This window comes from Thamnophis sirtalis, unplaced genomic scaffold, assembly GCF_051295495.1.
Source record: "Thamnophis sirtalis isolate CommonGarterSnake01/CBP01778 unplaced genomic scaffold, rThaSir2_p1.2 scaffold_11, whole genome shotgun sequence".
In the NCBI taxonomy this organism is placed as follows: Eukaryota; Metazoa; Chordata; class Lepidosauria; order Squamata; family Natricidae; genus Thamnophis; species Thamnophis sirtalis.
In genome coordinates this window covers 26,666,393-26,690,046 of record NW_028261391.1, presented here as the reverse complement: position 1 = coordinate 26,690,046, position 23,654 = coordinate 26,666,393, and the positions used below count along the sequence as shown (strand labels likewise).

General features: G+C 41.2%; 1 protein-coding gene and 1 long non-coding RNA gene across 2 annotated transcripts in view; one reads left to right on the top strand and one right to left on the bottom strand.

The window, feature by feature from the left end:
* Positions 1-622: 622 nt before the first annotated feature.
* Positions 623-7,953, bottom strand: PFN2 (profilin 2). Its single transcript, XM_014059435.2, has 3 exons — positions 7,535-7,953; positions 4,463-4,655; positions 623-2,643 (listed from the first exon to the last, which is right to left on the bottom strand). The coding sequence occupies exons 1-3, from the start codon at positions 7,664-7,666 to the stop codon at positions 2,546-2,548; spliced, it is 423 nt and encodes a 140-aa protein (XP_013914910.1). The 5' UTR covers positions 7,667-7,953; the 3' UTR covers positions 623-2,545.
* Positions 7,954-7,999: 46 nt separating this feature from the next.
* The window catches only part of LOC148043575 (uncharacterized), a 30,041-nt gene continuing 14,386 nt past the window's right edge, over positions 8,000-23,654 (top strand). The window contains exon 1 of the long non-coding RNA XR_015698009.1: positions 8,000-8,300. This is a non-coding gene — a long non-coding RNA (uncharacterized LOC148043575). The remainder of the gene's footprint in view (positions 8,301-23,654) is intronic.

Below are 23,654 nucleotides of genomic sequence, written 5' to 3'. Positions count from 1 at the left end.
GTGAACATCCATCTATGTATTACCATAATAGTTGGAACCTTCTCCATTTGTAATGTAACTTAACTTTAGAGCCACCAAGTTGTTAAATGGTTATATATTTATGGTTTCAATATAGCAAGGCATCCAGAGTCATTGTGTCAAGATGGGCGACAAGCAAATTTAATGAATTAATTTACCAGAAATCAGTAAAAATTAATAAATAATTTGAGATTGAATAAAAATATTGGAAGGATAAGGCTAGAAATGGACATCTTCCACTGAAGCTGGAGAGTTTTCAAAACAGACAAAAATATAAATGTCAGAGTATAGCTATATTAATCCAGATTCAGTAATAGCTCTAAATTTGGCTACCAGCTTTTTCTGTTGATCAAACTGGTTTTCATGACTTTCAGCTGATGAGCAGCAAAAGCAATACTGACATAATTGAATACAGATTTGTTCTCTCCCAGATGTTGAAAAATGTGACTGATATTTATTAAAGGATTTTCAGAGGATTACTCACTAAATTCAACAGATTGTATGATAATTAAATTTATACCCATCTTCATAGAAAAAAAATATTACTGTAAGTATAAGATAGATAATCCACAAGGGCAACGAAGAAAAAGAAAAAAACACCACATAACACACTAATTCATAATTTATTTGGTTGGAATAAATTTATTTCATCTGTCTGTAAACAAGGTGTTTAATAGTTATGGCATTTTTTGAAATGCATATTAAATCAGATGAGTTAGACTGTATCCCAGATGTAACAAAGTGCAGGGAAATAAATGAACAAATCAGCAACAAGAATTTGTTTAAGTCTGTACATTATCCACAAGGCTCAAACAATAGAAGCAAATACTAGAGTGTCCCTAAGGTAGTGCCATTCAGAGGAAACCATTCTTGTAGTTAAAATCCATCTCACAATAGCAACAGATCATTTTTTAAAATATTAGTATGGCACAGAATACATATTAAAAATGTATCACAAGACAGCCAACTCAGTTATTCCAACCAAGACCATCTTTCATTTTCTGTATACAGAGTTCTGCAGTTCTCTTTTAAATGGACATACATGTTAGTACCGTGCTCAAACTGACAATTTGGTTACACATGTTTCAGATGACCAATGCACAAGGCAATTTACTTCACAATTTCTGCAGCTAGGGCATGATAGGCCAAACGAAAATTAGATTTAAAATGATATTATTTGGACTTTAATTTTAAAACTACCACCCTTCAAAACATACACTGGTATCAAAGTAGCAAGTCTTAATATCCTTTCAACGTTGCAACAGACTGATGTCAGTCAAGGTGCTACCTGTATAACCAAATGTTGCAGTTTGCTGACAGTGACACTGCAGTATCATATACAACCCAAACTGCAAATCAAAATTGGTCCTATGAAAAAAAAAAAAAACTGGACACGCTCCAGATGGTTACACTGGGATATCTAAAGTCCATGATGGCAGCCTTTTTACAGTTCAACTACAGAACAGGAGCTGGCAAAGAAAGTTACGTGCCTGAGCTATTGTGGTGATGGAATGTCCCTGGGGATTCATTCAAGATGGTGATGGTGGTTTGGTGATGGGAGAAGTGCATCGGCACCTTTTCATAGTTTTGCAGTTACCCTTTTAAAGCAGGATGTGCTTCAGACATCATGAAGAGTTTTGCAAGTCTACACAGAAGAGCAACAACAAAACTAGAGCAACAATTTTAACAGCTTTCAAGCAGCAAATTGGTTAAACAAACCAGGCACTGTATTTAAAAAAATGTATTTATAGATAGAAGATGGAAGCAAAGAAACAAAAAGTGGATGAGGACAAGGGGGAAAAAGTAGAGATATGCATGCACTTTACCCCTCCCAACCATGCTCTACAAAGGAAGACTAATGAGCTGTGTAAATGCTCAAAGTGCTGAAGAGGCATTGATCAATCTTGATTGTACAATCGGCACCTTTATTTCACTTCATTTAAATTGGATTAGTTCTCAATATCACATTAACCGCTAAGACAAAGCAAAGTCTGGACTTAGCATGATTTTCTTCCCAAGGCTTCAATGTATCATGCATATCATCTGTTTGCAATAGATGGTGCCAGATACAGAATGTGGATACAACAATGATTAACATACCAAAGAAAAGAGTAACTGAAGCCATGACATCAGGGAAAAGAATGTGTAAATAAATTGCCATCTTTAGGCTAGTAATACGGTGAACACAAAAGGATTGTGATGAGAGTTGCTATGTGAATGGGGAGAGGTTGTTTAGATATCAAACCTCTGCAGGTGTAAAGCCAGTTCATTAGCTTTCTTATTAAGTGTCCCCTCTTTGGACAGTTTCTCTTTCCCATAACCATAACCAATGCTGGAGTACACAAGGAAACAAGGATGAACAGAAATAAAGAAAGAATAACACCTTTCCCCACCAAAAGAGGGATACAAAGGAGACACAGGTTCATTCCCCATCACCCTGCATTGCTAATAAAGTTTCCACAATGTAGATTACTGTCAGGAAAGTTTAATAGCAATTTTCCCTAATACTTAACAGTCTGCCTAGCAACTAGAACCCAGAGTCTCTCAAGTATTTTGCCATTGAGTATGCCTTCTTATTCAATCCACCTCCATGGACCCCTTCTTTGCCCATTACGAAGACCAAGACTGAAAGAGAAAACAATTAAAAAGAGTGTTAATATCATTCCAAGTGTTAATTAAGCACTGTAATAAGTACTCAGATGCTTCACATTAGAACAATCACATAGGATTATTATTTGTTCGAATGTTTCTTTTTCAAAAGTTTGAATAAAAAGTGTAGGCAGATAAACTGTCTAATGTCTGAGAAGTAGCATATTTATGATGTGGGAATTATAGCTAAAATAACTACAGTAAATATACCAAAACACTTGGTTTAAATATGATCAGAATTATTTGCAGTATATCTCAGAATAGCATAGTTCAGAAATATTTAGAATATATTTGTAGGTTCTCCTGTATGCCAGTAGATGTCACTAAAATATATAGTAATTCTTTTCTCAAGATGTTCTCACTACAAGAGTGTTCATGTATATATAGTTCAGCTTTTTCTATATCCGTGATGGTGAACCTATGGCACACATGCTGGAAGTGGCACGCAGAGCTATCTTTCTGGGCACGCCAGCTATCACCTGTTGCTCTTCTGGGTACATTCTTTGTGTGCACGGGGGCGCTGGAAACTGGAAGAGCAGCTCCCTCACGTGCACACATGGGAGCATGGAAACAGGAAGAGCAGTTCTCAGGTGTGCATACGTGTGCCGGGAAGCTTAGTTTCTAGCAGGAACACGCGTGCCAAACAGCTGGCCTTTGCACGTGCATGCATGCCAGAAACTGGAAGATCAGATGACCTCCTGGGAACTGCTCTTCCTGTTTCCGGTGCTCTCATGCGTTCATGCCAGGGAGCTGTCCTTCCGGTTTCCGGTGCCCTCCCCACCGTTAGTGCTCCCATTTTGGCATAGTGCTAAAAAGGTTTGCCAACACTGTTCTATACACTGTACACTTAAAGACTAAGCTGATTAAGATGTTGGACTTATATCTGAAAGACCATATTCAAATTCACATCTGAGCTGTGACTTGATAATTGACAAGTTACTCTCAAATTACTCTATTCTAGAGGACTGTTTGAGGGGAAAATAGGACCTTGAACTTCCAGAGAAATGACAGGATGTGGATGTAGCGAATACTAAATTTCCAGTATATTTCAGTACACATTTCTTATTTATGCTATAAGTGCAATCCAAAGAAGTGTTTGGAGGGACCTTATGAACTCAAAAGTAATACAGATAATCATTAACTTACAACCATTCATTTAACATCCACTTTTAAGTTATGATGGTGCTGAAAAAAATGACATGCCCAGTCTTCGCATTTATAACTATCACAACATCCTCAGTTATGTGATCAATATTCGAGTGCTTGGCAATTGGCATGTATTTACAATGGCTGTGGCGCCCTGAGATCACATGATCACCATTTCTGACCTTCCCAGTGGGTGTCCAACCAAGTCAATCGAGGAAGCCAGGTTGATTTAACAACCACTTCAATTAGCAAAGGAAGTTCTGTTCCCAACTGTAATCATAAATTGGGAACTACTTGTACCCACTCCAAGTTCAGAAAATGATTTAATGGAATGTCTGTGAGCTTAATATAAGTTTGTGAACTACTGAAATGAACAGTTGAATGGTTCAGAATATCCCTGCTCTCTAACACTACATGCATATGCCACAAATTAAAAATCCAAGTTGTCTTTTTGAAAATAAATAATGTAGTCAACTCATTTACATTTTCAACATTAAGCGTTAATACTGTGAATCCTGCACTACCAATATGGGCAAAAACAGTTTTATGATCAAATTTTATTGGACATAACTTGAAGTTATTTATTGCCTGAAAATATTCTACTATTTAACAAAAAAGCAAATCAAACAATAGTGGGGGAAAAGCTTACCTCGTCCAGCTCTGCCTACAGCAACATTATATGTTGGTTCGCCACCTTGGCTCTTTGTCCTGATGTCCATTGTACAGTCACCATCCACATAGAGGCTATCTCGGATCACAGAACACTTCTTTGCACCAAGAGTCAGACCGTTGGTAAAAAAACCTTCGCGGTCTTTTCCTACAATCATATCTATTTCTATAGGCTGTCAAAGAGAGAAATCCAGAATTTTAGTTGAATCTTTAATATTGAACCCTGAAGAATCTATGGATCTAGAAATTGTTCAAGTTCAATAGCAAGTTCTCTAGTAATTTAACATAAAGGTGGAACCTGAATTCAAGGGATTGTTCTTTAGTTATGAAGTGCAATCTCTAAGCAGAAAGCACGTTTTTAATTTGAGTGACATGCCAGTTGCACTCTTAAAACGTAGGTGAACCCAGAGCAAAGATTTAAATAAAATGTAACACAAAATTCATTTTATTATGTGTTTTCAATAATTCTTTTTAGTAGTTTTAAAATTTACAAATTGATGCCAGCTTTTGTATGGACTCTAAGATTGCATCCAATCCTTTCATGGAATGCATGAAATTCTTGTGGTTAAGTCATGCATCTTTGCTTGGAACTCTATTGTAAAAAGTTATTTCGAGTGCTAACAAAATTATATGCAGGTTAAGGAGCTATTTCTTAAATAAATATCAAAGAGAAGTATAGGAATAGACACCATAGACGTTTTACTATATGAATAGGCACCACCTTTGGATTCAACATAGATATGAGATACAGGGTGAACCAATCCATTAACAGCTTTATGCTGTCCACAAACCCTCTTAGATGCAATGTAACTACAGCCTTAATGCATTAATAGTATACATTAAATACTGAAGGACAAAATGCAAAATATCCTTAATTATTTATAGCTAGAGCTTTAGGGCTTCTTAAACCAAGTTTCTCAAATGTAAAGCACACAGGGTTCTTACTCCCATTACTGCAAATTTTTGCTTTTTGCAAACATTATAATGGTAAGCTACTGAGATTGCTGAGACAAAAATGGATAGGTTTTCAGAACTGCCAGGCATCGGATAGCTATATAGAAGAGGGAAATGAAGTAACAAACATGGCCTGTTTTAACAGCTGGAAATAGAATAAGCAAGCTGCTTACAAATCAGTCTTTTTTCTGTAAACCCAGGCCAGCATTTTGTTCAAACAATACAGACAATAACAATAGAAGAGGCAGCTCAGCTAGAAAATGTGTGCCCCACGTTTTACCATTGGAAGGCGTCTCCTTCCAATGGAACTGCAGAGTCATAGCAGGCCCTACTCATTCCCAAGTACAGGCCAGGAGTCTACCTATCATGATCACCATCTCAACAGTAAAGAAAGACTAGCTCAGCAGCCACCAAGGACACTGCTTTTTTTAATCCATCCTCTATACCTGCTGCAGATAAGGCAATATTTTAAGCCTTATCTTAACATTGCTGATACCTTAAGCAAAAACTTAATTATTCTTGGAATACGTTATTAACAAAAGAGAAAAACATTTCAATAGTTTGTCGATTCTTGCACATGCCTGCCCACATAGGCAAGCAGTTCGCCAAAATGGCATTCCGGAGAAAAAGAGCCAGCCATGATCAGGATTGTAATGCAACATCAAATTGGACTTCGAGTGTATTGGCACCACGACTATGTGTACAAATATTTATATCATGCCAATAATTGCGGTGTTTCAGCCTGCAAACACCGGCTGGTCAACACACAATACGGAACCTTCTTATAGAGGGATCATCCCTCTCCTTTATCAGCTCTACTTCTATGGACCAGGGCACTTTAGGATAAGTCCGAAAGCCAAGATTGGGTGGGGGGGGAGAGAAAGAGAGAGAAGGAAGGGGCGAGAAGACGAAGACTGCAGTGCAGGAACCGAGGTGATTAATATCTCGGGAGAGGAGTGAGAAAAGGAGGGGTTAAAAAAAAAATCAGCGGCAATGCGCCATCTTGGAGGAGAAAAACCTGGAGCAACTGGCGAGGAACGGATTCACAAAGGCCTCCTACGCTGCATTCGCAAATTCCTCCCCAGCAGCGCGAGGCAGACTCAGGGATTCCTACGCTAAACTCCCTCTGAATCATCCGCAAGCGCCCGCGCCCGCGCGCGCGCCCTTTCCACGGTCCGGCCTTTTCCCTCTTCCCCCTCCCGCTCTGTTGCCGGGCATGACTTAGTCCAAGGCTGGTAGTAAAAGCCTCCCCCGCAAACCTACCGTACGAAACGATACCCACTCCCCTCCCCCCATGAAGGATCGGGCTTTATCTATCTTCACCTGGCCCCCACGTGCACCTGAAATCTGGGGCGAAACTCCAACGGCAGCTTTCCCCCAACCTCTCCCAATCTGGAGCCCTTTATCTCCCCCCCACACACACACACACCGCCTCAGATCACAAATATCCCCCCTCCAGGGCCACCTCTCGAGGAGCCTTTCCCTTCCAAGATACTAAGCCGGGAGGCGGCGAAGGAATGAAAAAAAGAGGGGTTCGCTTTCAATTCACGCGTTCATCCCGCTGGGTCTCCCGGGAGAGGGCTTTCCGCGGGAAGAAGCCAACCCCGCGGCAGGGAGCAAAGCCCTTCCACGAGGGAACTCCCTGCCCCCCCTCCCGCCTCTTCCCTCGCACACTTTCCAAGGATTTCTCTAAAGGACGGCGCGGGGGGGGGGAGGCAGAGAAAGGGAAGCGGCGGACGGGGGCAGCGGGCGGCCCTTCCCACCCCGGCCCGGCGGTGGGAAGATAGGGCGAGCCCCTCCGCAAACGGCGGTGCTGCTGCGGACGCGCGTGAAGCGAGGGTGCCCCGCGATCGGCAGCCCTCAGCAGCTCCGGCTCCGTTGCACCCCTTTCCACCCCACCCGCGGAGCTGCTGCTCCCGGCTCGCCCAATGCGATGCGGATCCAAAACCCAGCATCTCCGAGGAAGCCCCCACCCCCACCTCAATCCCCGGCCGCCTTCCCAAATGTCGGGTTCGCCTCCCTGCCTTTCCTCACCCCACCCCCGCCCCTCCGGGGTGGCTCCTTCCTTTCTTCCCGGGCGCCGCGGGCTTCCCCTTACCGTAATGCTGTGGAAGATGCCCCCGGCCGTCGCTGCCCAGACGTACTTGGCGTCACAGTAGCCGACAATGGCGGCCTCCTGGCAGCAGCCATCGCACATCAGGTTATCCACGTAGCTCTGCCAGCCTGCCATCTTCGGTGGGTGCGGGGGGCGGAAGCCGGGGCTCGGCGGCAGAGGCGGGCGGGCGGGCGAGAAGGGGGGACGGAGGCGGCAGCCGGAGCGAGCAGCCCCGCAGCGGACAGCTTCTCTGCGCGGCGGCGGGGAGGCGGCGAGGCAGGGAGCGGGGGAGGGGACCGAGGGGGTGGGTCCACCTGAGGCGCTGGCGACTGCCGCGATGGCCGCCCGCCCGCTTTTTAATGGCCGTTCCCCACAGACAGCCGGAGCCGAGGCCACCAGGCAGCGCCCAACCGGCCCCGCAGCAAAGAACGGCGTCAGGAGGAGGCGCGGGAGGGGGAGACGGCCGGGGAAGGGGTGGGGGGAGAACAGTCGAAAGAGTGCGGGCTGCCGCGGTAGCCTGCGCTCGCAAGGATCCCTCCGCCGCCGGCTCCTGCCGCCGCCGCTTCCCAACGTTGGGTTTGGGGCGGAGGGATACGCTGTACTGCGCGTGGGGGGAGAGGAGAAGGAGCTGCTGCGTGTGATGATATTAGTGGGGAGGGGATTGCCGGACCCCGGCTGACTCTGTCTGCGCGGCCGCTGCTTCTGCGGTTGGAGGATTCGTGGCAGCTGCAGAGCAACCGACTGAGGGTAACGTGGACTGGAGGAAAAGGTGGGGTGGTCGCTTCGTGGATTGTGGGTGTGTGGAACTCTACCTGGATCAGCTTTGACCTTAGGCTTTGCTGTGCAGTGCTCCTCCTCCCTTTCAGCGCCGCTTTTTAAAGTTGGTTGTGGTCATGTTAGCGCTTTGCTGCCTTTAGGCACCTGCACGGCCAGACTTCCATTCTTGCGGGCTTTCCTTGTGGCATTGGAGGTTTTTCTGCATTCTTGCAGCTATTTTCAGCAAACGACGCTCTGACTAAGCGTTGGAGGGGGAGAAAGTGCTGATCTTAAATCCGAGTAAGAACAGTAACTACTGAAGGTGCAATATTGCGGGTGTCTGCATAGGAAGTTTTTGTGTGCAGCTGCGCTTTCTGTGAACCCGTTATTTAGGGTGATGCAAAAACTATTACTAAAGAGAAGCTATTTCGATTTCTAAATTATTTGTTATCCGTGTTAATCCTGTAAATAACAGATGGTCCAGAAATTAATTGCTCTCTGAAACAAGTTGTTCAACTTCAGGTGAGGCGTTTGCTTTCAAGAAAAAGGGTATGAAAGGATGTTTTTGCAGGCTGAGGGTATCCCAATGTGGATTTCTTTTTGAAAAGCTTGGAAGGAGATTGCCCCCAAAATAAATTGTTTATAAATACTGTCTGTTAAGAACCAGAATAAATGATGATTGTCTCAATAGCCAGGAAATAACTAAAGAACATGCATTCTGAAATTTGTTTACTTTCTTAACTTTCCTCCATAAGTAAATGGGGAACCTCTAATGAGAAAGAAAGCCTAGATAGTTTATGTATTCTGTTACCGGTTAACTTTTCATCTTGAATTAGGAACCAAATCTGGATCCTTATAAAATGGTAAAATATTGATGGATTTGTACTCTGTATACCAGGATTGCCAAAAGCAGAGGACCCTCACATGCCCTGTCACCATTTCTTTTGTGAGTCCCAGAATAGGTAGGGGCAACATTGTGGTAACCTTTTTACATTTAGAGGGTACAGCAGGTGAAATGTGTGTCTAAAGTATTGGAGAGACTTAAGGTTCCCATTTCTTATCTTAAAATCCCAACCAGAAATGAGTTCTGATTCCTTCCACTTAAGGAGTGTGACACCCACCCACACCCCAATTAATAAAAAAATATGTATGTGTATGTGTACATAAAATTTGTAGGATAACATTGATTTATCCCATAATATTGTGACTTTCAATTTCTCATTAAAGTCAGAACAAAGCATTTGTAGATTTGTTTCTGTGTTTTACCAAGTTTCCTTAGAGTAATTGCACTATCAATAATTGCGAAAGAGGTAGTCGGATATGAAACTGAAATACTTTGTACTTAAGCAAATTGTGGTTTTAAAGCTGTTATACTTGGCTGGAAGTACATCCTATTTTGAAATTAATTGAGATTACATCTAGGCCTCAGTCTTTATTTAAACCAAAAGACTGACATGTAAGGTTTCCACTTGATGCAATTTATCCTATGACCAGAAAAGCAAAGGATTCAAAAGAAGATTAAAACAAAATGGGCTAAAAAACTAACAAGGATTCCATAGTGTCCTTGTCCCCAGGTCTTTAGAACAATCAAGTCTTCAATAATTTCCTAAATAACATAAGAGTGAGAATCACATGAATTCTCCAGAGGACAGGAATTTTAACTGAATAGGCACACTTCCTTAGTCCTAACAAGATGTCATAACTGGACATACCCACTCTGCTGAACCAAAACTGGACATGGATGTAGAGAAGTCCTGTATCTGCCAGCTTAGAAATAAATACCTTTATTCCAAGCAATTTACTTTCAAATTTAGATGCTACAAGATTTCAGCTTTCATTGTCTCTTCAGGGCAGCACCAGAACTCTTTAGATTTCATAACCCAGTTCAGAGAAGTTGCGGTTATTTAATTTCACAACAGTGTTTGTCCATTGATTTTTTTTGTAGACCATATATTTATCTAGGATTATATCTTGGAAATCATAAGTAAATAATTTGAGGGTTCTTCAGAAGGGTCTTGAACATGGAATGCAAAATTTTATATGCAAGGTCAGAAGGAATCTGCCTGTTTGGTTGAATGCTAAGACCAAGACTAGCTTCATAGATTTTAATTCTAGTTAGGCTTGCTTTTTTAAAAGATTTTTTTAATCCCACCTTTATTATGTTTATAAATAAGGCGGTGAACATATATAGTACATCTTTTCTCTACAATAACAACCCTGTGAAGTAAGTTAGACTGAAAGAGTATAACTAGCCCAAAGTCACTCACCTTGTTTTCATGCCTAAACCAGAACTAGACCTTACAGTTTTCTGCTTTCTAGCCTGATACCTTAACTGGGTTCCACCACAAAACCGCGCTCGACTAAACCACGCCTGACTAAACCGCGTTGCTGACGTCATCAACAGGGCGACAACAGCACGGAGACAGAAGCACGCTGTAAACCCTAAACCTAAAATTAACCCCTAAACCTAACCCCCCTAAACCTAATCCTAAACCTAACCCTTAACCTAACCCTAAACCTAACCCTTAACCTAAACCTAATCCTAACCCTTAACCTAACCCTAAGGCTAACCCTAACCCTTTCCTTAAGTTGAATTGGCTTGCTTTCAAAGCGCTATTTAAAGCGCCCTTCTTTCTCCGCACTGGCTGTTGTCGCCTTGTTAATGATGTCAGCGACGCGGTTTAATCGGGCGCGGTTTAGTCGAGCGCGGTTTTGACGGGTCACGCCTTAACTGCTATATCTTGCCTCTCACTTAGGAACATTAAAGATTGTCTCCCAAGACTAATCCTGTTATTAGGATGTGGAAGTTGACTTACTCTATGAATGAGGCACTAAAAACTACCCTTTTATTTATTTGTTTTTACCACCCTGCAGATAGTGAGAACAAAGGATTCAACTTAGATACTCTGTTTCAAACAGCAAAATATTTTCAATATTTTTCCTTCAAATGTTTTTCAAGGAGGAAAAGAAAAATACACAATTGGTTGTTTATTTTGTGCAATGTTTTGTCACACAGTATATTTTTACGTGAGTGTATTGGAAATTAAACTGATATATAAAGAGCACATAAAAGCATAGATGAGATTCTCTGTCCAAAATGATCAGTGTATTTCCAATGTTATTTTTTCTAACAGTTCTTTTTAAGCTGGGAACTAGTATGTAGGTACACCTACACGGATTCTTTCCTTCAAATATGCCATCAATTTCAGCTACTATAATTAGCTTACGTACGTTAGGCCAAGATTTCTTACTCATAAACTTAAATCATCATATTCCCCTGAGTCAGTAACAATAATATCACTTAACAGTAGTGGACCGATGGGTCATATTTATAGCACTTTCTTTGAGTAGCACTCTGATACATTTAGGATACACAGAAATGGTGCTTAGATAGGACTGGTACTTAGTCCCTGAAGTAGGCGAGCGCAGTTTCAATCTAGAGTTTCTAAAAAAAACTATGGCTATCTAAATGCTATCTATAGAGCTACCTATAGTGTGGTTCACAAGTGGAACAACTTGCCTCCAGAAGTTGTAAATGCTGCAACATTGGAAATATTTAAGAAGAGATTGGATAACCATTTGCCTGAAGTGTAGGATATCCTGCCTAAGTGTGGGGTTTGGATTAGAAGACCTCCAAGATCTTTTCCAACTCTTGTTATTCCATTCCATTCTATTCTATAGAATGGAATGGAATGGAATATATTATAACACAGCCTTTCTTGACATTTTTATTTTGAAGGAATCCTTAAAATATTTTTCAGGTCTTGAGAAACCCCTGAATAATAATAATGCACACAGGCATACAAAAATCCCAAACGTAAGCATTCATTTCTCCACAACCTACATTTTACAATGTATAAAGTAGTGAATGTGGCCTTGATGAAGATATGCAGAAGCTGTTGCCTAGGCAAAAAAGGCTAAATATTTTTTAAAATCCAGAATGTCCAGATAACGTTCAGAAAGGACACAGGCAAACAACTTCCTAGTTGGCTGAACTACAAAGATGAGGAGAAGATAGCAGAAGAAGTTTTTGTCTCTTTCCTGTTGAAGCCCGCCTAGAAGTGACAGTTTAAGATGTGTTTGAGTCAAACCTGGTGATCATGGGCACAGCCACATAGTTTTCCTGCCAAGACTCTGTGAATGATTTTGCCTTTCCCACCTTTTGGGATACTTTTTCATCTTTCTAGTCTAGCCTAACGTTTCTTGATGGTTTCTATCTGTACATTAACTAGTAGGTGTGTCTGCAGGGCGGGGCAGGAGGGTAAGCAACAAGAGTAGTGTTGTATTGGTGTGGCGCAAGCTCTGTCCATTTGAGGCATCCAAAAGAGCCATAGCTTGCAGTTGATGCAGCAAATCCTCTAGACAACTTTGCCATCTAGTTCCAGATCTGCTTGACGCTTTGAGATTCTCCAGGGTCACTTAGGCATTGTTTCCTACCTTTAGAAACAAAACCAAACAATCTTCAGAAGGAAATCACAGTTTGTTGTGAATCATTAACTTGCCACTGAGGCCATTTGTTAAATTGATGACTGAGATAAAACTTGAACAATGGATTTTGCATAATTTGTTCTAGGATGCAAGCTGCGTGTGAAATATAAATGCACGATACACCAGCATTTAAAAAAAATGGGAAGCATATTGAAAGTAGAGAAGTGTTGGAACAGAAAATAGAATGGGTGCTACCGAGGGAAAGGGTCTGGTTAATATACATGCAACTACATCAAATTTTGTATTCTATTTGGACTGGAAGTTTTATTGTGACTGTTTGAATTAGCAAGAGTTCTCAAACATTGATTTTTCTTTTCTTTTTAAGTGCTAAGGCTGTTTTACACACATTAAAATGCCGATTATGGTTTTTCTTTTCTTTTTAATTATGGTGTGTTTTTATAAGCACTCGTTCCCAATACTGTTCATGAAAGCAAGTATTGTATTTTTGGGAATATAAGTCGCACCAAGATTTTGAAGAGGTAATTTTTTTTTAAAAAGGTTTTGCCTTCCCCGGCCCCAGGATCACTCTGCAGGCCTCTCAAACTCTTTGCACACCCCATGGAGATGTGGGGAGGGCAAAAATGAGCAAAAAATGGTCCATTTTTTTGCAAAAACAGGGCGTGGAGAGAGTTTGGAAGGCCTGCAGAATGCTGCTGGGGGCTGGGAAGGGCAAAAACACCCTCGTTTTTACCCTCCCCAGCGCCCAGGAGCACTTTGCAAACCCTCTGTGGGTCCATTTTTGTGAAAAATGGAATGCACAGGGCAGGGTTTTGGGAGGCCAAAAATGCTGTGTTCAGTATATAAGACACACCCAGATTTTCACCCTCTTTTTTGGGGGGAAAAGGTGTGTCTTATACTCCGAAAAATACAGTATTTAGAACACTAAACAGAGAGATTATCAGAGTTAAGATACAGGAGTAGGGTTACTAGATTTGGATTGCCCTTAGATACCAGCACAGAGAAAACCTGTTGCTTCTATCTTGGGGTTCTCTTGCAGTCCAGATCAGATAGCTAGTTCTAGGTCAATCTGTATAAATTTGGTGAGATTATTATATGCGCAAAAGTAGAAAGATTTCGCACTATACACAATGGAGGTATGGTTGATGAAGATAATGGAACTTGTGGAGATCGCGAAATTACCTTCCTTGATTACAGAGAAGACAATATGTTTATTGCTGACTAGAAGGCCCCTATGGACATTTTGCTCAAACAAAAATGAACAAATTATTTATAGTTTTGGTGATTAGAAAAAAAGAGATGAGATGGGGGGAGGTTTGTAACCAAAGAATATAAAAGGTTATTTTGCATTTATACTTAAAATTGGAAGTTTTATTTCTTTTCATTCTTCCCTTTTGCATTTTTGTCTTGTTTTTTCTTTCCTCTTTTCCTTTCTTTTCTTTATACTTCTGTAAATTTTTATCTTTTCAAAACTCTTGATTCATATATTTTACCTCCCTGTTTATAATTGCCACATATATAACCTGGATCTTTCTACATTTAAACATGGGACCTCTTTTGAACTATAAGCCTTTCTTATAATCAGCCATGTTGTGCCTGTGCTGTGGTAAAGCAGAGGGTTTGGTGCTCCCCGATAGTCTTAACATTACAATTGGTGATGTGCCAAACTCTTTCCCACTCTATCAACATCATTGGATAAAATGCTGATAGACCTACTCCCTTGCCTGAAAAGAAAGGACACAGCTGCCAATTACAGTGCAATTTGTATAATTATACTGTTCTTTGTGTTACATGCTAGAGAAGTATGTGTTCTGAGAGGCCTTATCCTCCCTCACCAATCTGCCATATGGAGGCAAGTCACATAGTTTAGAAGACTGTTTTAAGAATTGCTAGTTAATAGACATGGAGTGCTTGAAAACTAAAAATGTCTTCTATAAATGGTAGGTATTTTGATGTGTCATGTTAATGGCTTCTGTTTAATTAACAGACACAAACTAAATGTGATAGATTACTTACTACCTGCACAGACTCTGCATTTCAATGAATGTTCCTCATATATCCTCATCTAGTCCTCTAGCAAAATTCCATGCAAGTTGCTTATGATCTACCTAAAAAGGTAGCCACGTCTGAAATTCTGAGAACCTGTCCTGGTGTCAATTAGAAAGATGCTTTGCCTGGCCAGATGAGCACAGCTGCCAACAAAGTACTAGCATAACTGCCCTGCAAGACCCAGAAATTTGATTGGAAACAAAATTGGCTTTCTAGCATGTTGCTTTGCAACAAGCTAATTTCATTGTGGTTCTATAAGAGAATCAACTAGAGCAGGAAATCTGGAAGCCTCTAATGGTATATTTGGCGCCGTATGAACACTATGTCGGGATGTAGCTCTAGAATATGGACAACATGGAGAAAGGGAACAGGAGAGTTAACACATGCCATGCACATGAACTTTGTGCTTCCTTTTGCTACCTCTCAGGAATGTGAACACATTGCCTGAAGAGGATGTGGCTTCTGGTTTCAGCACCCAAAGGTGCTTTTTCAAGAGAGCAGAAGAAGCTTCTTGGTTGAGAAGCAAAACATCTTCAAAGAAAAACCAGAAAGTCCAGTTGCCCTGTGAAAAAGCACCTTTGAGACAACCATGACCTGGATGACTGAGAATCTCCATAGACGCTTCTGGTCTTAGGTTTCATCCTTGGCATTACCAAGTAGAATTCAAAAAGGCTATGGTCACATACTTCACGAGTCACTATCAGTAGGAAGTACTGAGTAATAAGATCCAATATTTTACCTGAGTACATGCTGCACTTAAGCCATGGTTTGTTTAAGCTGTGATTTGTTGAATAATTTACAATGGCTGGGTACGCCCAATATTTTAAGCTAGCATTGAGCAAACTGCATTATGGCTTATTGTAGTGTACAAGTACAGGAAAATGTGATATCTGTAAGATGCTTGCAAACAGCTTGTCTAGGGATCAGTCAGAAATTTTAAGGTTAAGCAATGCTGTATAGTAAAATACAAATATGTAAAGCTCAGCAATTCAAAGCCAAGTCAATAAAAGCATTATGCAAAGCTTGAAAAAATCAAAGCTGAAACTCTAATTAAAGATGTTACAGTTGAAACCAGAAAGGGACAAAGAACTAGGGAAAGAAAAAACCATTTAGAGCAGGGGTGTCAAACTCAAGGCCCGGGGGCTGGATCCGGCCTGCGGAGTGGTTATATCTGACCCACAGGGTTACCCTAGAAATAGCACATTTTCGCTGGCAGAGCTCTCGGGCCACCACAGGCACCCCTGACATGAGTCACATATAGCTGGCCACCTCCACCCTGCCTCCCGAGGTCAAACACAATGCTGATGTGGCCCTCAGTGAAATCACGTTTGACACCCCTGATTTAGTGTATCAGTTGGAATCCCTTGAGAAGAAACTTCCATATTCAGAAGAAAGTATCTCAAATTCTAAGGCTTTTTTCCTAATTTTGTACCATCCAGATATGTTGTAATGATTTCCAAAATTCCTCTGTTGAGAGGAGTTCTTGACTAAAACATTTAGAAGGCACCAATTTAGAAAAAGCAGCTTTAGATAGCACAGTGCATTTAGTCCCATGGACTTTATGTGCAGCCCATTGATTGTGGTAAGCTCTCTCTCTTTTTTAAATAAATTTATAAATAAAATAAAATCAAAGAGGGCAAACCAGCCATTTGGAAGGGGTCTTGCTATTAATCTTTTACAGAGTAGTTGGCACACCATCAATTTCTATTTTTTTCTTCTGAAGACAGGTAGGAAATCACATAAAAATAACTTTGGCAGAGCTATAAGAAAATAAAAGCTTACCCAGCCATATATGAGGTGGTCCAAAAATATGCATAAAACTCAAGTCCATAAATATATGACAGAGTGGAAAAAAGAAGGAAAAGGAGAAGTTTGCTGCTAAACCAATTGTTAAGTGAGTTTTGCCCCAATTTATAACCTTTGTTAAATGAATCACTGCAGTTAAGTTAATAACACCATTATTAAGTGAATCTGGTTTTCCCATTGATTTTGTTTGTCAGGTTTCAAAATGTAATCACATGACCTCGGGACACTGCAATAATCATAAATACATGCCAGTTGCCAAGCATCCAAATTTTGATCACCTAACCATGGGGATGCTACATCAGTCATAAGTGTGAAAAAGTGTTGCAAGTCACTTTTTTCAGTGCCTTTGTAACTTCAAACAGTCACTAGACGAATGTTGTAAATCTAGGACTACCTGTATTAAAAATTAAGCAACAATAAAATACGTGATGTGTACAGAAAGGGAATGAATGCTCCAGACTTTGTTTCTTATACATGGACATAACTTACTTCATCAGTGCTTATCCTTTGGGAGTAGATTGACATAACCTTGCTCTGCAGCCGTAGTTCAGCTGTGTTTGCCATTGATAAGAGGCCCCGGGTGTGGTCATTTTGGATTTCACTAAAACAAAAAGAAAATATTCTAGAGCCTACCTGTGTTGCATATTTTTTAAATCCAAAAATGTTGTATTTTAATAAAAAAACATGCTTTTTCAATTGGCTTTTCATTTAAATTAAGGGAAACAAAAGGCATCCTAGACATGTGAGCCTAGAACACTTTTTCTGCAGGAGATGTAGAGTGAGATAGACAGGAGTGCTTTCAAAGCTGGTTTTGAAAGATAAAGCCAAACTTAGTATGTGAGGTAAGAGATACAATTCAAAATATATAATACAATAGATTTCGCAAAGACAAAAGGCAGCTCTTTCCATGGTTCTTCATGGCAACGCAGGCCGTTCCCTGGCACATCACCCCAGGGTTTGTGCTTTCCTGAGGGGCGCTGCTAACCTCCGACTGCCTACGGTCCACCGCTATCCATCATGGGAGCTGCCCATTGTGTTAGAAGCTTTGACTTCGGCTCCCTTTGAGCCCATCCGTTCCATCAGCCTTCAGTTATTGACTTTGAAGGTGGCCTTTCTCGTCACCATAACTTTGGCTCAGAGGGTCTTGGAGTCTATCCGCAGCGATCTCTGTATTTTCCATCCTGATCCTCCAACTAGACCCGTTCTTCCTTAGTTGGTGTGTGGTGTTGCAGTTAGCAGAACATCTCAAGTGTTTTCATCTCTTGAAACGGCCACACCTTCCATTGAAAAACTGACGAGCTGAGTGAAAGAGGGAGGCATGGCCAAGTTTATTCAATTCCATCTCTAGGCAACCAGACCAAAATTAACCCATTCCTTTGGATTCTCACGCAGCGCACCGAGAAAGACCGTTCAGGTAAGTACAATGGTCTTTCTCCAAAGATAGATGTCAAATCATGTCGTCATGTGACGTAACGTGGCTTGTCCCCCTCCCCTTTGCTAAAATGGGGTGGACGGGCCAACACATGACACATCCCGCCCGTGAGCCGCGAGTTTGACACCCCTGTCCTAAGACATTTTTAGAGGGGGTTGGAAAAAGCAACATAACTCAGCATTGGAGGGGAAGGATGGTAATTCACAGGAATTCAGGAAATTCATCATTCAAAGAATTGTTTTAGGTTACTGATTTTCTTTAATAACGTGATGTCTTTATATCCAGGACAGGAATTTAGATATTTTAAACTGGCCAATAGAGTTAAAAATATCTGTTCAATTCCCTTTTCATATTCATTCTCCCCATCCCACCCCACCCATTCTTTTCATATAGTTTTTGCCTATGTCAGAATGCTTAAGTACATCTCAGTGTTTCCCTGCAGTCTGGGTCTGATTCACAACTACATTATTCTAGCATTACAATGCCTCCAGTCAATCTTTTCCTCTGTGGCTCTTTCTCCTGAGAGATAAGAGAAGCACAGGGGAAGGTAACCAGCATAAATGCCCACTGTGGTTTCTTCCACCACTTGATTTACAGCCTTATTCTAGGCATGTATAAAGCGGATGTTAAAATTTATAATCGTCACATCCTGGCTACTGTGTGGTTATTTGGACATTCAATAATATATTCAAATCTATGAATAATACATGCTATGTTGTTTGATCAGCCACACACATAAATTGGAATTTGCTGGCTTGTGCAGAATCCCAAGGTTTATAGATGTACCAATTAATCTTTGGTAAAACGATGATGACTAAAACAAATTGCAGGGATGTAAAAATGACCACACCTATGACATCATTATGTAAATATAGATATTTATAACTTGGCTTACTGCCGCTATTGAGACCAGAATTCTGTTTTATAAAAGGCAGTTGTTAAGTTAGTCACATCCAATTTTACAACTTTTTTGCCACGATTGTTGTTAAGTGAATCCCGTGATTGCTAAGCAAATCTGGCTTTCTCCATTTTGTTAAGGAGGGGTGCAGTTGGTGATCACATGATCCCGGGAAGCTGCCGCTGTTATAAAACTGTGAGAGTCATAAAACTTGCCAGTTGCCAAGTGCCCAAATTTTGATCATGCGACCGGGGAGGGGGGGGGTGCGGCGACAATCATAAATGTGGGAATCAGTCACAAATCATGCTTTTTCAGGGCCATTGTAACTTTGGACACTAAAAGAATGGTTGCGAGTTGAGAAGCATTTGTACCCTAATTATGCACACACATTGCAAAGTCTGGTGCAGGTTTGCAAGTTGTGGCATTTGGATAATTATGTCATTGTGAAATTTGTACTGCAGGCATCCATGGTCAGAGGATCCCACGGGGCTGTTAAGGGAGGCAATGGCAAAAGCAGAGTTGCACTGATGTAGCACACCCCACCCTTTGGATATACATAAAGATACAGGTAGTATTCAACTAATGACCATAATGTATCCTGCCCATTATGATCTCTGGTTGTGATGGTCATTAAGCAAGGTGTCTACATGATCGCCTAACTTAACAATACCCATTTATGCTCTCCCCATTGCCATTTTTATTCCATTGGACCTCCCACCTGGTAACAAGCTCGGCCTGGTGATAAATGGTGAAAAAACCAAATTCATTTTCACGGGCACTCAACCAGCTCAACTGCACCTCGAAGGCAACCCTATCGAAAGAGTAGACACGTTTAAATATTTGGGGTCGATCATCGACAGCCAACGTGTAGTGGCTACAAATGACATCAAAAGCCGCATTGGCAATGCTACAGCCGCATTCACCTCTTTAAGGAAGTGCCTGTGGAGCCAAAATGACGTGACGATTGCGACCAAGATGAGGATATTCAATGCTTCCATCCACACAATCTTACTGTACAGCTCGGAATCGTGGACTTTACTTAAAAGCGACCTGAACCTATTAGAGCGATTCCAGCTAAGATGCCTGCGCAACATTCTGCACATAACTCTACGGGACCGGTGGAAAAACGAAACGGTATTGCAGCTGTGTAAAAACCAAACTACAATCGAACTTTACCTAAAAAGACAACGACTTAGGTGGTTTGGACACGTTTGCCGTATGGACAATAGCCGACTACCTTACCGATCGATTAACTCGCTGTGACCGGATGGGTGGAAAATCGCACGAAATGCCCCAAAGAAAATGTGGATATCCCAAGTGGCTCACGATCTTCAACCACTCCATTTTTCGATAACCGATGCCCAACAAGCTGCCCTAAATCGGAATCAATGGCGTGCTGTAATCCATGACGTCCTGCCCCTGGCCTTCACAATGCAACGGTCACTGCCTTATGGACGTTGACATTTACGAAGATTAAGTCCAAGTCCAAGTCCACCTGGTAACTCATCATTCCCTTCTGTTTAGTTGTTATTTCAGTATTTGGATTTGCTTTCTTCTATGCAGCTTTTCCTAGATGCTTCCATTCCAAATGCCTAATGGAAAATTGGGGGACTTTTTTCTTTTCCAAATAAGAAATTCTAGATCGAAATATATTCTTCCTCTGTATATAAGACTGGACCGATGCCATCCTCATTGTGTGTGAGCAGCCCTCTCTGTAAAATGTTGACTTTGGACCATTCTGAAGATGCCCCCAGCAGCATTCAGAGGCTAGAGAAAGTAGTTTCTCTGTTTTCCATAAACACTTTCTTTAGCTCAGAAACGCATCCTTCAATGGCAGTTTTTACTGTGACAAAAGTTGTTTACTAGTGGAGAATAATCATATTAACTGCACTTACCATATTTTTTGGAGTACAAGATGCACCTTTTACCCTCAGAAAAGAGGGTGAAAATCTGGGTGCATCTTAAAAATGCAAATACAGCATTTTTGGCCTCCTGAAATCCCGCCCCCTTTGCAAAAATGGCTGTGCATAGCCTTTAGGAGGCTTCCAGGGTGCTCCTTGGGACTGGGGAGGGCAAAAATGAGCGAAAAAGGGCCATTTTTTGTTCGTTTTTGCCCCCTCAGCCCCCAGAAGCACTCTACAAGCCTCCTAAAGGCTATGCATGCCCCCTTTTTGACAAAAAACGGGCCGTTTTGGGGAAGTCTGCAGAGTGCAAAAACATTTTTTTTAATTTGCCTCTTAAAATCTTGGTGCGTCTTATATTCCAAAAAATACGGTATTTAAGCAACATAACTATTTACAATTAATCAAATTTAATTTTTTCCCTGATTCCACCCACTACTTTGCCCTGATCCTATCTTCTTGTTGGAATGTGATCCATGGCATGCTACTTTAAAACCAGTTTGGTCTCAGAGCAAACAAGGTTTACAATCCACTGTAATTTTCCTTGCTCTTTCCTCTCCCGATTATTAAGAGCAATTAACTGTTGAGATTATTCAAAAGCAAATACTATTAATACCTTCATAATTGTACTTTTTCTCCCCTCTAGTGTTTTATGCTTTTCAACACTGATGAGCTTGCATACAAAGCTTGTTCTGATGTAGTCACTGTACTGTGCACCAAGCTGTTAGATTAGAATTCTTCTCCCTAAAATAGGAACTTGTTTGCACATAATGCCGAACAAAGATTAAGGGTTACAAAGCAAACTTCTGCAAATCTTTGTATCATACTTTTTCATTTTTTCCTTTAGCTTGCAAAAAACCCAACAACATGCTCAGAAGTACCGTATTTTCACCCATATAACCCGCGGGTTATATGCGGTTTTTACATGCACAGCGCCCCCCTGCGGGTTATATGCGTGGGCGGGGTATACGGAAGATATTTTACACGATCGGAGGCTTGCACAGGCTTCTTTCTCCGTTTCTTCCCCCACCCCGATCTCAGCTGTTTCCTTCTCCTCCGTTCCTTTCCTCTTCCCCAGCTTGCGCAGGCTTGTTTCTCCGTTTCTTCCCCCACCCCGATCTCAGCTGTTTCCTTCTCCTCCGTTCCTTTCCTCTTCCCCAGCTTGCGCAGGCTTGTTTCTCCGTTTCTTCCCCCCCCATCTCAGCTGTTTCCCTTCTCTCTTACTCGTCGCGGGTTATATGCGTGGGCGGGTTATATGCGTGGGCGGGTTATATGCGTGGGCGGGGTATACGGAAGATATTTTACACGATCCGGAAAACCCGTGGGTTATATGCGTGGGCGGGTTATTTGCGTGGGCGGGTTATATGGGTGAAAATACGGTATTCAATTCTTTTATGTGCCATTTAAATGTAATATATCCAGAGTTACAAACCTTATCTTTGTGGGGGGAAACCTTCAGATTTTAGGATTCAAGAGCTACAATAAGAAAGGGGTATTGTCAGATGTACCTCCTTCAAAATTTAAAAAAGGAAACCCCCAACTCCATTGTTTTAGAGAAAAGATACTTTTACTGAATATGAAGTGATAGCATCGCACGTTTAGCAAGATCTGAGGCTAAAAGGCGCGAAATTGTACATATCAAAAGATATTTACCCAAATCTCTTCCCCCCCAACAACCTCAAGCTAAATATCCGATCTTTAGCCCCCAAGGGTGTCATGTGGGGTGCATCTTTAGGAAGCCTCATCCATCTGGTATGCAGAGACGGTTGACCTTGACGAAACCTAAACAGGACCATTCAGCATGCACAGAAGATGATGAGAACATAACTCCCTCTTCATTTAGAGATATCACCTCCAACACGATTTCCCACCAAACCCCCTCCCTCCCTGTTACTATGGCAGCCGATAGCAAGCAAAGCGATATAGAGGCTGACAGGTATTCACTTTGGCCACTCAGAGGAAAGTGGCTGCCATATATTTTTTTAACTATAAATTGTAAAGTGTTACAGGGAAACTTCAATTTTCTACATTGAGAGATCCCCTCCCCCCCATGTTAAAGCATTTGATCATAAGAACCCTCACTTGCTAATTAAGTAGGACTATGCAGAAACTATGTTTTCGAATGTTCCATTCTAACCCTCAAATTCCATTCTAAGCATTTTCTAGTTTGATCATTCTGTGATGAAACTTCCCTAGACTTCCCTGTGAGAATTAGGCCTTTGTGTAATCTAATCCTTTTTAAAGCCATCAAAACATGTGGCTGTCAACATGTTTTAGTTTGTTTCCCTAAGTTAATATATTACCTAAAAATAATCTCACTGCTTGTTAACTTAATTTAGTATTACAACTTTTCTCTATCTGATCTATGTACAGTTTAATAATTGTCATATTTCCAGCTACTTGTATTAAGAAAAGCCCTTCCCAACATCTTTGTTTTTCTCTGGTTGATTTTCTGTTAGATGAATTCATGCATGGAAATATAGATGTATTCAAGCACTTATGCCTGATGGAAAGGTGGAACTCCACGTGGTATTCTAAAGATAGCTGTTTTGCAGATCTATATCACAGCTATTATTAACCTAAAACAAGTCAGCCCTTTTTCCTAGACCTACAGCAGAGAAATGGGATAATGAAGGAAGACAAAGCATAACAATCCAGATCTTGATTTGTTCCAAGCATATAGATGGACTTCTTTCAAGCATATAAAGAACTGAAGATCCTGAAGGATGGTAAATTTTCAACTCTTGTTTCATTCACCATATACTTTTTGTGCTATGAACCGGGATGTTGTCTGTGAAGCACACATTTAATCCTTTTTTAATAGAATTACATGCA